Here is a 16,981-nt window from a genome sequence, read left to right as displayed (position 1 = left end):
CTCGTTCCCAGTACAGCTCCATCAAGATAACCACCATTTGCTAAGTTTCTTTTTATTTTCTGCCATTTAGCAAATTATCAAATGATAAGTGATGACATCCCTTATCCTACCACTGCTAGGGTTCCTTAGAAGCTTTTATGAAAGATTCTTGTCAAAAGCCTTTTGATCATCCAAGTCTACATTGTCTACTGAATCATTCATTTGTGTTCTTGTTGATGCTCTCAGATATCTTCAGAGGGTAAGTGATGCAAGACTTGTCTTTGCAGAAGCTGTGCTGATCATCCTCATAAAGTGGTTCTTCTATACACTGAACAATTATAGCTTTAACAATGCTTTGCATTAACATACTTCAAGCAGAGGATGCTGTAAAAAAATTAATCAACTTCGCACTGGCTACCTTTCAGTCTTCAGGTAATGAAGCTGGGTTGTTATGTCACATTTTTTTCTTATATTATCAACAACAATATTGATATTTGGCTTTATTGAATGCTATTCTACTACCAAGAACATTCCTAACATTTCTGCATTGACATCTCCATTCCTTAGCAACACTGCCAACTGAAACCTTTCCTATACATACCCCTCCCTTGTCATTATCACACACAAGAAGAAGAAGAATTTCAGAAACAAAAAAGGTCAGATCACATTGGTGTTGTGAAAGGTTCCGATTTTACTGACACCAAACATTGTCAGCATCAGTCATCAGTAATTCTAACTGTTATAAGGAAGTGGTCTTAAACTAAGATGCAGAATATCTGTTAGCTGTCATGGAGGTAACATTCAGGGAAAGGTGAAAGAAAATATGAAGGAAAGAAAGAAGTAAGTATCAGTACTGGTATATGACAGAGATAATTCATTTTTAAAGGTCCCAAGCTAAAAATCAGCTCTTGTCCAAATTTCAAAGTCATATTCCATTTCCAGTTTTCCCTGTATACATTCCCAGATAACAAATGGAACTGAAAATGAACAGCCTATACATTACAGTCGATCATCACCAGTGTTTGTTAATAAGGTCAAGAAAGAAAAATGAAAACAATTCAGTCTTTTTGAGTTTGTATGATTCTCTGCTAGGCTACAAAGTGTTCCCTTTGTTTTAAAAAAGCAAGTTTAATTTCATATGAATAAGAATAAAATTATAACAATTCAGTGAGGCAGCTTAACCTATACATGTGTTCCTGGGATCCCAGGAACATCTTTCACAGGGCAAAATTAATGCTCCCATTCCCAATGTCAAGAAGGACAGAGGAATTATACTACCGATGGTTTTCCCGATGCTACTTCTCTGTCACCTTTATAGAATCTTCTAACATTGTTTGGTTGGAGCTGCATTGCAGAACCTCCTATATGATCTTCTTTTCTAAAGAAGAACAAATCTTCTGCTCTGCTGTCTTTATGAGAAAACCTCCACATGGAATAAAAAGGAAAGCTTTGTGGTTCAGCAATCTAGATGTGCAGATTATGTGCAAAATACTATAAAGAATGATTCAGGAAAGACAGCCATTTTTAGACAGACTATACACATCTTAATGAGTTGATTTGCATGAAGAACTGTGATCAGAACTCATTTTATGAGCAACTTTTTTGAATATAGATATCATTAGACCAACCTTTACTATAGATATCATCATTAGACCAACCTTTACTAACCCTCCCCTTCCCTCCCCTCCCTTGCATCGCACCCCTCCCTCCCCTCCCCTCCCTCCACTAGGGTGGGTGAGCCAGGTCCAGATGCTGGGGCCCCTCCCCTCCCTTGCATGCCACCCCTCCCTTCCCTTCCCTCTGCTAGGGTGGATGGGCCAGGTCCAGGTGCTGGGCCCCCTCCCCTTTCCTCCCCTCCCTTGCATGCCACCCCTCCCTCCCCTCCCCTACCTCCGCTAAGGGAAAGCAAAGGAAATTAACAAGGAAAGCAAAGGAAATTAGCATGCATTTTGCTTGCTTGGGGTTTTCTTACTCTGAGCTTTCTCCACTCTATGTTCTGCTTGCTCACCACCAAACTTACCTCATTATAGCAAATCCAAAATCTTTATGCCTGCTATCTTAAGAACATCTGGTAACTGAGGGGAAGGATTAGTACTTTCCTGGACTAAGACTCAAGCCAAGGACTGGCTTCATTTCTAGTGCTGTAGGCAATACCCCTAGATTATAACAGCACATGCTGTGATAATTAACAGCCACATATTCATCACTTCATGTTTTTATTTAAAGTACAGCATTAATTTAAACCATAAACTGTATATCAGAACATATGCTAAATGCAGTCCAAGCCTGTAATCATGCTATTATCTTTATGAAAGGCAGGGGAAAAGACAACATTCCCTTGACTTATGTGACTGTTTCTTTCCATGTTTGCTCACCCATGTCAAGCCTATGCATGCTAATAGGAAATTTATGGAGAGAAATTAACACATTGATACAGTGGATAATGAGACTTAACTACAAATTAATTATGAAAAGATAGACTAAGGTTATCTAACACTGAATATTAGAGCCTGGCAATTCAGAAATGGATTGACTATTCTTGTCTATTAGACCTCTGCTGAATGAATGTGAGGAATTGTCTAATGAGAAAACATGTTTCCTTGTGCAGAGGGTAGATGCTGAACCATTCAGTCAGTGGGCATTTTGTGAAAGATTTTAATGGGCATTGGAACTGACATTCAGTGTGTTGTATTTTAATTTGCTGAAACAATCTATGTAAGCACACTTGATGATAATGGCTTCATTTGTTTACAGCAGTTGCTCCCAACTTCTTATTGTTGGAAGAAACCCTTGGGATGGATTGACAGATGGATCCACTATGTCCACAGAAACAATTATGGAACAGACCTGCTGTTGTCTCTCTGCAGTATTTACTGCTTGCCCTGTCTCTCTGCTGAGTTCTGCCTTTTCCCCCTGTTTGTATCTGTTTTCCCACCTTTCCTTTCTGACATCTTTTCCTTTCAAGACATTTTCACAACTGCAAAATTCATGTATAAACCATGAACCCATCAGTTGCTTAAGTTTAAGACAGGTAGGAATGTTGCTTTCTGTTGTTTCTCTGATCATATTCTGACACTCTGTTCATATTCTGACACTTTAGGATTCGATAGTTGATAAAAATGAATTAGTGCACCATCACTTTCTTAGAGAAGAAGATGATAACGTGTGGTACTCTGTAATAGTACAATATTAATAAATATATCCATAACAAATTCAAAATATGAGAGTTGCCATTCAGCATATATAGAAGTGATTGTATCATTGTTCTAGCATATCTAAAAGATTGTATCATTGTTCTAGCATATCTAAACTATTATGTTCTAACATATCTAAACTATTCAAATGGACTTGCAGATTTCTATTGTACCCCTGACTAAAGAAGCACCCCCAATCTGGGAAATGATACTGACAAACAGCAAAAAAAATCTGGTGACAAAGTTTTACAATTTCCCCACAAACCCTAAAACCAATACTGAGAATTCAAATAGTGCAAAATCAAAAATAAAGTTTATTAAGAGAATAATACAAGCTGTTGGTCTGGAATATAATGAAGTCAAGCAGTCACAATAATATCAAACATATAACAAGATTTCCTATGATACCATTTCAAGGGTTTACACACAATGCCCACTCAAGAGAGGGAAGCCAAGAACCTTAAAAGGTAGGTAAGAGGCAGAGGAGGAGTGTTATAATGTGAAATACTGTACAATGCTACCATACTATCTATTCGTTCATGACAAATGAAACATGTGAGAGTTGCCATTCAGCGCATACAGAGGTGGGTGGGGCTCCAGAGATTCAGACAGCAAGTAATCCAACAGAGAAAAATCCAAAGAGGACAGTAGTGAAGATGCTTACAAGTATCATGTGCATGTCCCTACATACACTCAGGTAATACTATTATGAGACCTAATAACATCAGCTACCCTATGCTGGGATCATCCGCTTGCATATTTGCAAAAACAGGCCGCTGTTTTTGGTCCATGCAGAAGCGGCCTTAGATGTGAGATGGACATTTTCAACAGAAAATTCAAACCAGTACCAATTAAATCAGTCTACATTAAGAATCTTATATGAGAAAATGCTGCTGTAACTCTAGGTTTTTATTGGCAGGAATATTGATAGAGCAGGATTTTTTTGTGTTTAACTATATTTTGATTAATAGCCTGGTAGATTCTGATTAATGGTCTGAATGCCTGATTCTAGGTATATCTGAGCTTTTCTCTCTAGAACACTGTTATTCCTCAGGAAGTGCAATGAGATCAAGTTTGGCACACCTTTGTTGCATAAATGGGCAGAAACACAGCTTTTTGGCCCCATGTGGGTTTAGCAGAATAGCTTATCGAAAGCTCAAATGAGAAAGATCAACATAAGAATCATGTAGTAATATTTTATTGTTTTGCTTTGCTTTTATGAAATATAGAAATGAACCAAAGCATTATTAGGCATGCCTTAGGGAGTGAAATCTGTAATTGAAATGATGTGAAGAAAGATCCTGAGAGGACAAAGTGAAAAAATAGAAAGAACGATTGCCAATCTTTTTGGCTAATGTTCCACAAGTCATAATGCTTTTCTAGTGTGCGCTGCAGTTCTCCATGCCAGGTTTTGACCACCCTTTATCTATTGAGCTAAGAAGTAGACAGCATAGCAGTGTGTTATAAATGGATAAGAATACATGTTTGAAAATCAGATTATAAGTCCTCATGTTCCTTTCCAGATATACCACACACTAGTTCTCTGCACTATAGGTTGCCCACCTATCAGGCAGATCAGGCAGATAATGGATTCTAGAAGGGTCACAATAATTTCACAGTAGCCTAAGAGAGCTACAATATGTCCACATGAGATCTTGGTACGCTGCCAGTTCAACATTTTCTACTAAATCTAAATAATATAAAGCAGAATCACCAAATTGCTGTGCAATTTCCAGCAATCAGGCATGGCGAAACATTATGTCTAATGATATAAACATGTATGTGCTTGTTATTATTAAAGTTCAGAAACAGATCATCTATGTCATACATACATACATAAGCCTTTATTGGCATAATCGGAAAGCAAAATGAATACAATGATAATAAGAACAAAAGGCCCCAAAAGGACCATAACAGATACATACTATTGGGTACTCTCAGCTATCTCCATAATAAAATATGCGACTTCTTCACAAAGACTAGGGTCCGAGTTATTCAGCAATAAGGATAACCTAATCATATCTGGCAGCCCAGATTGGAAAAGAGAATATAATTGATATATTTACATCTGATTTTAACAAATCTGGTGCAGTGCAAAAGTTGGTGGGCCATGGTTTCAACCACATTGGATTTGCAGCTGCATAACCTTGCAGATTTTTCTAGGTTAGTAAACCTACCCTTTAATAGGGCAGAGGGCATAACGTTGAATCACGCAATGGAAAGAGCTCTCTTTGCACTGGGGTTCGTTAGAACATAAAGGTAATAAGCCATGCGGTTCTGCTCGAATGGAATTAAGAATTGTATAGGGGAGCAGGTTTGTTTGGCTGCTAGATGTAAATGTTCAAATTCCAAAGCCGGTCTTTACGCATATGGAACGCTTCTGAACAGGACATTAAATAGAGTGATTCGAGAGGCAAGCCAATGGATATGATCTTCCTCTCAATTAAAGAGAACCAGGGGTTAGCCTGCGTGTCCTGAAGTATTAAGGAGACAAGGGAAGGTAGTGAAGGTGGAGCCAGAATCTGAAGGCTCTAAGCCATGCTTTGAGTTCTAGGGTGGGATCACCTATGTCATTGATACTTACTCAGAGGCTCAGGAGCTACCTGTGACTCTTTGACATGCTACCAATTCCTCTTGTTTCCTGAGATGATGCTCATCTAATATTTCAGGAAAAGGCTATGTTATTGCCCAGAAGGGGTTCAGCTTGGCAGGTGGTTTGAAGCTTGAAGTATCTGCCTCTGGAGGGACCAGAGGATGAGTGAGCTGTGAGTCTCCATGAACTGCAGACCATGTGCGACAGATGGAATTCCCCAATGTAATTCTTCAGTGCTACGCATGGAATTTTCTCCAACACCCTGTCCTTTTCAGCTTCTGCACTCTCATCCTAGCATCTGGACTGTTGTTGGGAGGAAAAGGCTTTCCCCTCACTCCAGATACCCAAGGGCTGGCTTAAGCTCAGCCGTGGTAAAGAGAGAAAATCATTCATGTGCAGAGATACCCTAAATTAACAATGCTATAGTTTAATTCTAAAATGGTATCTTATACCTTATATTATTGCATATTTGTCTTGAGGATGGAGTTTTATTCATTCACTGAAAACAAAATAAAATTTGTCATAAAGTTGAAGGATGGCCAGTAATGAAGAATACTGGTGTGCTTTATGTGTTCCAATATAAAATCAGAATGACAAGAACCAATATTAATGCAACTGGTATTGGATCGTGCAAGCAGAATGAAGTGGTTTTAACAAGTATAGAGCAAAGAAGAAGACAAAAGCTTCACTGGCACAAGTTGGTCAGCTGACAAGTAAAGATGCTGAAACACAATGTCAAGAGAATAGACCTCTCCACCTCCTTAACTTCATTCTTTATTTTAAAAAATATAAAGAAAGAAAATGGACGATACAACTCACAAAAACAAGTACACAAAGTCCAAAAGTAGAATAACTGGTCATGCTGAATGAATTCAAGTCATTGGCGCTAAACAAATATCAGAGTTTACAGAAGCAAATTCTCCATGCAGGATTTTCATGTCTGGATTGACAATAAAGTTAACAGAGAATACTGACTGTGAAAACACATTATAGTTTTAAATATCATCTTGTAAAATATATCAGATATTTATTTCTATTGCATGCACCTATGCACTAAACAGTGCATTTTTATATTTCTGAGTTTCAAATTAATGATTAAGTTTTAGGCTGAATTCCTGTTTGTTATTTATCAAATCTAATTTCTGTTTCTTCCAATGAACTGAAAATATAAATAATTCTCTTCCAGAGATAGTGTATAACTGACTGTTGTGGGTTTTCTGGGCTGTTGTGGCTGTGGTCTGGAATGTTTTGCTTCTAACATTTCACCCACAGACCACAGCCACTTAGCCCAGAAAACCCACTACACTGTAGTCTCTAAAAAACCATCAGTAATTGTTCTTGCACCCCATTTCAGAATATTTATGTCATAAGCCACTAACTCTAGCATTGATTTCTGCATTGATTTTTCCTTCCAGGACTTCATTGAAGTGGATCTCGTTTTGGGACCCCATTTTGTGGATCCCATCTTCCTCTAGTCATGAGAGTGGATGATTGGGAAGGGCCTCACAAGTGGAATAGTCTAGGGCAGTGTTTCCCAACCTTTTCGACATCACGGTACCCTTGACCTCACTCTTCATATCTCATGGTACCCCTGCCATCCCCCACCTTCCCCTGTCAGGGTTAAGGGAAGCACAGGGGGTGCGGGAATTGGCTGCTGACCTTCCAGAGGCCCTGCCTCCTGGGCCAGCTCCATGTCCTTGCTGGCACCGGTGGGAGACACCACAAAAGTGAGGGGGGCGGTAGTGTTGCCGTGGTACCCCTGGGACATGCTCACGGTGCCCCAGGGTACCACAGAACCCTGATTGGGAATCACTGGTCTAGGGCCTCCCTTTAACTAAATCCAGCATTGTCTGGGAGGGTGGGGAGTCAAGAAGAAAAATGTGGCCAGGCACCATGGAGCACCCTCAGGTAGATCTGGCGATGGTGGGCCAGCACACTTACAGTCTGGTGCTTCAGGAGGTCAGATGAGCAGGGGGCAGTGGGTGCCATTTAAGGATAGTCTGTGTGAATGGATCAGGCCTTGTTTTAATTAAACTGCAGCTTGTCCTCCAGCCCTTCCTGTTTTCTTGGTTGTTCCCCTTCATTATGATGGCTGAATCATGTTGTTTGTAATTTTATCTGCTTTACTGTCACAGCTTGGTGGGCTGGGCATCAGGACAGCTGGGGAAGGCTGTGGTGCCTCAGCTGCCTCCCCAATGTTGGGAGCCACATAAGGGACCTTGGGGTGTGGAGCCACTCAGCCGTCTGGCTGCATCTCCAGATGGCAAGTGGGGCATGGAGAAACTGGTGCCCACTTGGTTCCCAGTTACTTACCATTGCACAGTTTTCCCCAGTGCAGTGCTGGGAGGGTGTGACATTGGGTGACAGGTGGGTCACCCAATGACAGGACCCATCCCCATACAGTGCCCCTGCTTCTTTTGCCTGGATTTAATAAACAAGCTGTGGCAAGAAAAAAACCCCAAAACAATATGATGTGTGTGTGTTTTCTCCTCCATGCCTCTTCGCCTATCCCTCTTCAAACCTGCAAATAATTTCGCAATAAGTAGTTGCAAAAAGGGGACCAAAATAATGATTCTGAGGTTTGTTTTTAGTAGAAGCTTCTGAACAGAGGTTCTGAAGTGCAGGTATGCTGTTGGACTTTTCTTGGGGTGAGACTGTCCCCTCAAAATTTCAGCCTCTCACTTATAGTATGATATTCTCTCTGTATACCTGAACAGTTTGTTCAAAGTGTACCTGGGAACTGAATCTGAAACATTAGATATCTGGCAGAAGATTGTACAGCAGCAATGTTTTCTGCTCACTAACAATCACTCTGAAGACCATCACACTGAAGACCCTTTCAGAGTGGTCACTGCTGGGAGGCCAGGCCAGGTAGGCACAGAGTACATAAATGAACACACATGATGCATTACCTCCCAATATTTGCAATGGTCATTGCCAAATAATCCATAGTCTCCCCTGAAAGTCACCCAGCTCTTGTTTTGCTACTAGTTATTACTTATGCTGCTGGGGTTGCTTCATGTGACACAGTCAACTGCATCCTGCATGATTGGCATATCTACCAGCTGGTGCTTTCCATTGGCTGCATCTGCAAAGAATTCCCAGTCTGACACTGGTCTGCTGTGATGAATCATCCTTCATTTCAGGATTTCAACCACCTCTTGCTGTCTTGTAGGCATCCATCAGCTCCAATACAACCTTGTTTTTGACAGCTTCCAGTTGCCTGCATGCTGCCATCTCTTTAGCATTTGGGGGGAGAGGGGAAACCCCAAAGTGGACTGACTGGACATGACAAATGGAGGCAAAGGGGAAAACACCACACTGCCTGGGCTGGAAGGAATCACTTATGCAAAAGAACTGTATTTTCTTCCTTCTTTGGTCCAGAAGAAACTGAGTGTTCTCTTCCATCTTTTGAGTCCTTTTCTTCTCTCAGGTCCTCCTGGATTGGGTCCTCCTCTCAGGTCCTCCATCCCTCTTTCCCTATCCTATGCCCTCTCATCTTTGGCTCTTAATCTTCCTTCTCTAGTCCTTAGTCCTATGTCTTCCTGTCCTAAATGACCAAAAGGTTGCAATGTTTTCGGAATCAGACGCCCCATTAGTGGTTGCCATAAGCAAATTATTGATTCTTTGGTTGTTTTCTCAGGAAAGCTTTTTGAACAAAGGTGAATGGTCCGTCCGTATCCCAGGGGACTCTCAGTAAGCCACACAGATGAGTGCACATCAGTAAATCTTGTGATCCATCCTGTCAGACTCATCCTTCTATATGCTGTCCCTCTTGACCACTGCGGCCCTCATACGCCTAATACAACCCGCCTCAGCATAGGCAGGGAGATTGGAATGGAATTGAAATTTTTATTTATATACCGCTCTTCCCCGAAAGACTCAGGGTAGTGTACAACAACATAATTGCAATATCAATCAGCATAATAACAACAATAATCGTAATATCAACAACAACATCAATAAACATAATATCTCAAATATCAGTAATCCTGACATAATCAACATAATAACATTTCATAGCATAGCAGTGTAATAACATCATAACAGCATAATAACAGTATAATAACGGATGAATCATCCTTCATTTCAGGATTTCTACCACCTCTTGCTGTCTTGTAGGCATCCATCAACTCCAATACAACCTTGTTTTTGACAGCTTCCAGTTGCCTGCATGCTGCCATCTCTTTAGCATTTGGGGGGAGAGGGGAAACCCCAAAGTGGACTGACTGGACATGACAAATGGAGGCAAAGGGAAAAACACCATACTGCCTGGGCTGGAAGGAATCACTTATGCAAAAGGACTGTATAAACATAATATAGCATCAAACAACAAAAAATAACAGTAGATTTTTACATCATGACTAATTACGTGAGTAAACTCAGATGGCGACTTTCTATTCTATAATCAATTTACAGAACACAACTTAGGACTAAACAGCTATACAAATCATTGCAGTGTCAGCATAATAAATTAAAGCCAATAACTAATCTAAACAGCAACAAAAAATGGTAAAAGGCCTGGAATCCATGCCCTGGCCTATGAAGAGAGGCTTAGGGAGCTGGGAATGTTTAGTCTGGAGAAGTGTAGGTTAAGGGGTGACATGATAGCCATGTTTAAATATTTGAAGGGATGTCATGTTGAACAGGGAGCAAACTTGTTTTCTGCTGCCTCAGAGACTAGGACACTGAGTAATGTATTCGAGATGAAGGAAAAGAGATTTCACCTAAACATTAGGAAGAACTTCCTGACCATCAGGGCTGTTCGACAGCGGAATTCACTACCTCGGAGAGTTGTGGAGTCTCCTTGGCCGTTTCTGCACGGGCATTTAATGGCGGCCTGGAGACGGCAAAAATGCCGTCTCCAGGCCGCCATTGGCACAGGGGGCGCAACACGTAAAGCCGCTGCTCTCAGCGCCGCCCGAACGGCGTTTCCCAAACTTTTCAGGCGCTCTTGTTGGGGAAATGCAGCCCAAAACTGCCGAGCAAAGGCGAAACCGGGCATCTCCCACCCGGCACTTATTTTGTCCCTGGGCCTCCCGGCGTCACCGAGCCTGGAGACATACCCCGCCCTGCGCCACTGGAGCAGGCGCGCAGGGCCAGGGGGGCGTGTCCCCAGGCCTCGGCGACGCGCCGGAGGCCCGGGGACATGCCGGGTTGGCCGGGCGCCGGCGCTCCGCGGCGCCGGCTGCCCGGCTGTTGCCAGGACCGTCCATGCGGACGGTCCCAGCATCATCGGGTCTGCGCGAAATGCGCCTACCTAGCCGTTTCCGCCTCCGTGCGGAAACGGCCCTTCTTTGGAGGTTTTTAAACAGAGGCTGGGAGTGCTTTGATTGTGTGTTCCTGTATTGCAGGGGGTTGGACTTGATGGCCCTTGTGGTTTTTTCCAACTCTATGATTCTATTATTCTAATCACTCCTATATCTAACACTACCTACAAAATTGCCAACAGTATAACAATTTCACTACCAAAACTACTAAACTACTTAAAACAGTCTTAATACCATCATAACAGGCGGGGAAAAACCTCGATAATGCCATTGAAGCCAGGCTCCTTTGTAGCCTTCTACTGCCCCAGCATCTGCTTTGCCTTTTTGACAATGTTGTCTTGCTGGATAAGACACTCTCACCTCCTCCCTAGCTGGCCTTCCTGGGGTATTTATCATCTCCCATCACCACACCCCTTATGTTCTTCTTCCTGCACCTTTTTTTCATTCCCCAGGTATTTCTTCCTCTGTTGTCACCTCCTCCCTGTTGGGTATTGCTCCCTAGTGAGTGCTCACACTTTCCCTTCTCATGCCCTGCTAATGTGCCATTGTTCCTAACACTTTGGCTCTCCCCTTTCCTTGCCCACCCCACCTGGATTCTTGGAGACATGGACAACAGAGATCAGACCACAGTATCCCAGGCCTTTCTCCAGAGGCCCCAGTCACTTCTGGTATTTTTTGCCATGACCCTGCCCTCTCTGGTCTTCTGTTGAAGCATAGTCCTGTGCACTCTGCCAGCATGTCGGGGCCATGCTTGGTGCTCTCAGTGCAGCCAGGACCAGTGGGGAAGTGCTTTGCTGGCCCAACACTCCCACTTCTGGTAAGTCTGGGACCAATTGGGCTTGGTTGGAATTGCCTTGGGGGGAAGGGGAGGAGCAGAAGGGTCAGCACTGAATTAAAGTCCAAAACCACTTTCCCCTTTGCAGGGAGTGGCTCAGCAATTTGGATTCTATGAATAGGCAAGAGAGGTAGTCCACATTGGAGTGGAGATGTCCTTTAGGATGCTGTACAGCACAGTTAAAGGTAAGAGAGTCACAAAAGGTAGAAAATACCAGCAAAATATATGTACATTGTGTTCTTTTATCCAAGCCATTCAGATCAGTGAAGTATAGTCTAACACCAGGGCAAAGGAGCTATTAGTAAGGTAATAATGAAACTCACTTAATGGCCAACACTTCTTTTTCAATGGTTGCATAATGGTATTCCATGGGCTGTAATTTGTGGCTTACAAACAAAATTGGGCATATCCCTCCATCTACTTCTTGGGCAAAGACAACACCAGGTCCTTAGTCTGATACATCAGTGGAGTCTTGTTGAAATCAGGATTGTTAAATGTTGGACTCCTGGACAAGAATAGTGGCTAAGAGCACTTTCTATCAGGTGCCTCTGTTTTGATGTCTTTTTTTTTTAACTTAGTCATTTTGGCTACACTGTTCCAAGCTTCTGTGATCTTATGGCTGGATTATCATAATGTGTTTTACGTAGGGCTGCCCTTGACAACAATCCCCAAACTGCAGCTGCTGGTCCAGAATGCAGCAGCCCAAAAACTGCTAGTGACTAGCTGAAAGGAGCATACGCTGTCCAGACTGAAACCACTACCCTGCCTGCTGGGTTTTTTTCAAGGTTCTGGCTACAATCTATTCTGAAAGAATAGTCCTTCCATACATTCCCATACATCAAAATGCAGCCAGCTGGCTGTTGCCACGCTTAGAGTAGTCTGCTTGGCATCACCTAGCACCTGGGCCTTTTCCAACACAGTTCCCACAGTTCCAACACATTCCATTCTGTGGAATGGGTACCCTAAAGAGATCCTGTTTGCTTGCCAGGATTTTTTGATGAACTATGAATAGCAGGGCATGGGGGGGTCCTTTTTTGTTTTTGTTTTAACATGATGCTTTAATTATTACCATAAGCCATCTTGAGCCAAGAAGTAAAGTGAGGTAAAATATTTAAGTACCAAAAAAAATAAAATGAAGCAAAATGTAATTTTTATTTGTACCACACTTGTAGGTTGTTTGGTGATTTGAATGAATCTCAGTTCTTCTTAGGGGCAATTTCCTGTGCCACTGGTATGTGAGGGGGGCTGGAGGGAATCTATTGGGAAGCGTGCCCTACTGCAATGCAAAGAACAGCCCTTTTGCAAGGGTGTGGTCAGGTGGGGGTAGGGAGAAGATGCATTCCTGGCTGTATGTGTTTTCTCTCTCCTACTTCATCTCTCATCTTTAATGTGTTTATTTAAAAAAAAATCTGTACAGTCACGTTTCTCCCAGTAACAGGAACCTATAGCTTTTATGGGTTTCTAAAGTATTTAACATTTTGAGCATTTGAGCACTTTTAGTCCACCTTTCCTACCAGGGAACTCGAGTGGTGAATACAGTTTTCTTTTCTGCTATTCTAACCTTACCCTACACCCTAACTTTGGCACAGAGACACTGGGCCAAGGGGCCCCCTGTGAACTTCATGGCCAAGAATAAGAGTCTCTCAATAGTGCACACTGCCTCTAAAAGCAAATCAATACACATTAACAGCTAAAAAAATTGGGGTGGGATGACGCATTCAGGTATATGACCTATAAAATGACCTATCTGTGCCACTGAAGACCAGTGATGCCCAATGGTTATGGTTACACACTTTGTGACTTTTCTGGATTTGGATGCTATGACAAGAAAAGTTGCTAATTCATATCCATGTCCACAGAGAGCTTTAAAAAAACATGGTAATACACCACACACACACACACTTATTCTAAGGAGATGTTTTATTCCAGAAGATAGTTGTCCCTCCGAGCCAGAATGGAAGTCCTTCAATGCAGAGACCTCCTGCTCCTTCGAACAGGTGTGTCTGGAAAAAGTGATCTCGCACCGACTCTTCTGCCTAGAAGCTTTTGAAAGGATGGGCGTGTCTCGCCTCCTTGCTCTTAAGGGAAGAGAAAGGGGGGTAGGGAGGGAGGCCAGCGCTCTGTATGTAAAATGAGAGGTGCTGGGGAACAAACTTGTCTGTAACTCTGCACATGCTCAAGCAGGCTTCAAGTGCCACGCTTGCCTCAGTCCCCAAACTAGTGTCAACCCCCTAGCGCAATCTGGGCTTGAACTGAAAGCCTCGAAGAGATGGGTATTCTACACCTTCTTCCACTTTCATCGTCTCCTTTTGCCATCCCATCCCCAATTCTGCCAGGGGATTCCTTCCCGCTTTCCTCATCTTCTCACGCCCAAGATGCCACTCCTATCGCGTTGCCCCAGTCCCCTCGCGCGCAGGCGCGCCACTAGTTAAGCCTATTATCTTTCCTCTCTCGTAATACCCTCTCCCTTTGAGCAAAGGGGGGGAGTTTTAGGCAAGCTCTGGAAAGGGGGTGACGGGCACCTACTTCCGCGTGGCTTCATGCTCTTTAATAGGCATGTGCAAGCCGCTCGCACATGCCCATTTAGGCTTGAGACTGGCCAGTTTCTGCTGCCGCACCGGCAAGACCGCTGAAGCAACATCGGCGGAGATAGAAACAGGCAGTCAGGGAGGTGAAAAGGGACTCAGACAGACCGACCGACCGAGAGAAAGAGGAGGGGGCAGGAGAGAGCGAGCAGGAGGAGAAAAGGAGGAATCGCCTAGACGTTTCTGGCTACCAACCAGCAAATCCTCGCTATGCGCTGACCCAGAGAGACAATAGGGTGGCACCGATGAAATACACTAAATTGTATCTCTGTGCCCATCCTCTTGGAACACAATGGCAGCCGCGTTCGCCTGCGTGGGGATAAGTCCTGTACGCAACGTAGATCTTCGGGGACCCCTGCCCAGGTGAGGCCGCAAACTTTGCCATGCGACAGGTAGCAGCGCAGCGCCCGTTCCCCGCCTGCTCTTCTGACTCCAGCGGGCTGCTCTGTCGCTGGGATGGTGCACGCCGGCGGCGCGGACATGGACTTGAGGAAGCATCAGGTCCTCTTCTTTAAAATAGAAACCCTGAGGTAGGCGGGCAGAAGGGAAGGTCCCCTTTCCTGCCTCTCGAGGCTATTCGTCCCTGGCCCTTCGCAGCCGCCAACCTTGACCTCGGGCGAAGTTCCCCGCACCTGGACGTGCGCCTGTAGGGTCAGACTTGGTGCAGCCCTTCACCCCCTTGGGGTCATTCGCTCGGCAAAGACGTGCACTAGCCGGGGCAGATGGGTCGGGAAGGCACCGCTCCGCCTGGCTGCAGGGGCTGAGCCACCTGGGCATTGGCTTGGAGACATTTGTTCCACTCCACCACTGGCATGGGAAAGCCGGGGGGAAAACTGCCCCTGAACTCCGGCGGCGGTGGCGGCGTGTGCTTTGAAACGGCGCGTTTCTCCCACGGGGGCTTTTTCGACTGAGGAAGAGGCGAGTCTCTTTCCTGTCGTCGCCTCGAGGCGCGGCTGCGGGAGGAGATCCGTTCATTCAGTTCTGCAGGTGTGTAATCGGCCGTAGCCTCGAGATCTCCTGTGGATCTACAAGAGCAGCGACCGAGGCAAAGCAGAGGATCCAGGTTGCTTTCTGGGGCTGCTCGCGCGGGCGATCGCTTCATTATTTTTCCCTCCCTCCCCCCGTCCCCCGCCCCCCGCCCCCCATCCTTGCCTCTGTCTCTTCTCTGCTGTGAGCCGGGGAGTGGGCGCACGACTGAGATTAGTCAGCAAGTGTCTCTTACCTCCCCCCCACGATCCCCACCCCCCTTCACCCCACTCCTGGAGGGGGAAAAATCCCACCCACTTGGTTTGGCAGATCAAGCGGCGGCCAAAAGACACAAAGAAATCGCGGTTGCCACCAATAAGACCGTGTGGTTTCCTTCCTCGCCTTCCCCCGGAGAGTCTTTGTTGCCGTTTAAAGTCAGACAATGAGGCGCCGGGAAACTCCCCTGGAGGGAGGCAAACAGCGTTAGCGCCCAGGGCGCACCCACGGAGCGGGGAGAGCTGCCCGCCCGCCCGGTCAATTGCAGCCCGGAGGGGGAAGTGCCGCGTGGCCAGGCTCCCCGATGGTTTTGCCTGGGCTCTGGGAGAGCTTCAGATTCCACCGCGCGCGCCTCGCCCTCCTGAGCTGCTTCTGCACTAGGATGTTGCGGCAGGTCTTGCACAGAGGGCTGAGAACGTCTTTCGCCAGACTCGGCCACTTCGTTGCCAGCCACCCGGTCTTCTTCGCCTCTGCACCTGTGCTCATCTCCATCTTGCTGGGGGCCAGTTTCAGCAGGTACCAGATCGAAGAGAGCGTCGAGTACCTGCTGGCCCCCAAACACAGCCTGGCCAAGATAGAGAGAAACCTGGTCAACAGCCTCTTCCCCGTCAACCGGTCCAAGCACCGTCTCTATTCTGACCTGCAGACCCCAGGGAGATACGGCAGGGTCATCATCACCTCCTTTGTGAGGGCAAATATGCTGGACCAACACCACACCGACCTGATCTTAAAGGTAAGGAGAAATAAGGAAGTCTGTTCCATATCAGGTTAATCCTGTGTCTTTTTATGTCCCCCAGTTCTCTAACCCCTTTCTTTAACACCTTTGCTTTTAAATATGAAAAGATATACCAACAGAATTCTTTTGTAGAGATTGATGTGTTGGAAGCTACTCTCTGCTTGAGAATTTAGCTGCTGATTCACATCTCTGCAACAGTTGGGTTGACTACTGGTTGCAGAGCCAAACAGAGATTCCTTCTGGTTTGGGGAGGTAGTAAGCTTAGCAAAGGGTGGAGGATTTTTGTGAATGGGGACTGCACTTTTCTCCCAGTATTCACATGGTTTTTTTTCTTTACTTCTTACTCTTGATAATACTAGGTATTCCCCACTTGATTTGTACTTGAGTATAACTTAAAGATTGGTCTGTAAAAGTAACATTTCTGTCATAGCAATGGGCAAGAAACTTGGATAAGAAGACTTGTATATTGTTTTGTTTGGAAGATATTCCTTTTATATAACAATCATGCCTTTTTCAAAAGTGCAATTGCCATAATAATATTGCTTTT

The 16,981-nt window shown here is 44.5% G+C and overlaps 1 protein-coding gene and 1 long non-coding RNA gene across 2 annotated transcripts in view; both read left to right on the top strand.

Annotated features, from left to right (window-relative positions):
- Positions 1–304: 304 nt before the first annotated feature.
- Positions 305–3,198, top strand: LOC125430587. Its single transcript, XR_007244193.1, has 2 exons — positions 305–411; positions 2,734–3,198. It is a non-coding gene; the product is annotated as an uncharacterized LOC125430587 (long non-coding RNA).
- Positions 3,199–14,332: 11,134 nt separating this feature from the next.
- PTCHD1 (patched domain containing 1) overlaps positions 14,333–16,981 on the top strand; it is an 89,511-nt gene continuing 86,862 nt past the window's right edge. Inside the window, exon 1 of the mRNA XM_048493299.1 lies at positions 14,333–16,431. Coding sequence (XP_048349256.1) covers positions 16,003–16,431 — 429 coding nt within the window. The 5' untranslated portion in view covers positions 14,333–16,002. The remainder of the gene's footprint in view (positions 16,432–16,981) is intronic.

The sequence above is a fragment of the Sphaerodactylus townsendi genome, linkage group LG04 (genome assembly GCF_021028975.2).
Source record: "Sphaerodactylus townsendi isolate TG3544 linkage group LG04, MPM_Stown_v2.3, whole genome shotgun sequence".
Classification (NCBI taxonomy): domain Eukaryota; kingdom Metazoa; phylum Chordata; class Lepidosauria; order Squamata; family Sphaerodactylidae; genus Sphaerodactylus; species Sphaerodactylus townsendi.
The sequence above is the reverse complement of the archived record's forward strand: the minus strand, read 5'-3'. Positions and strand labels throughout refer to the sequence as shown.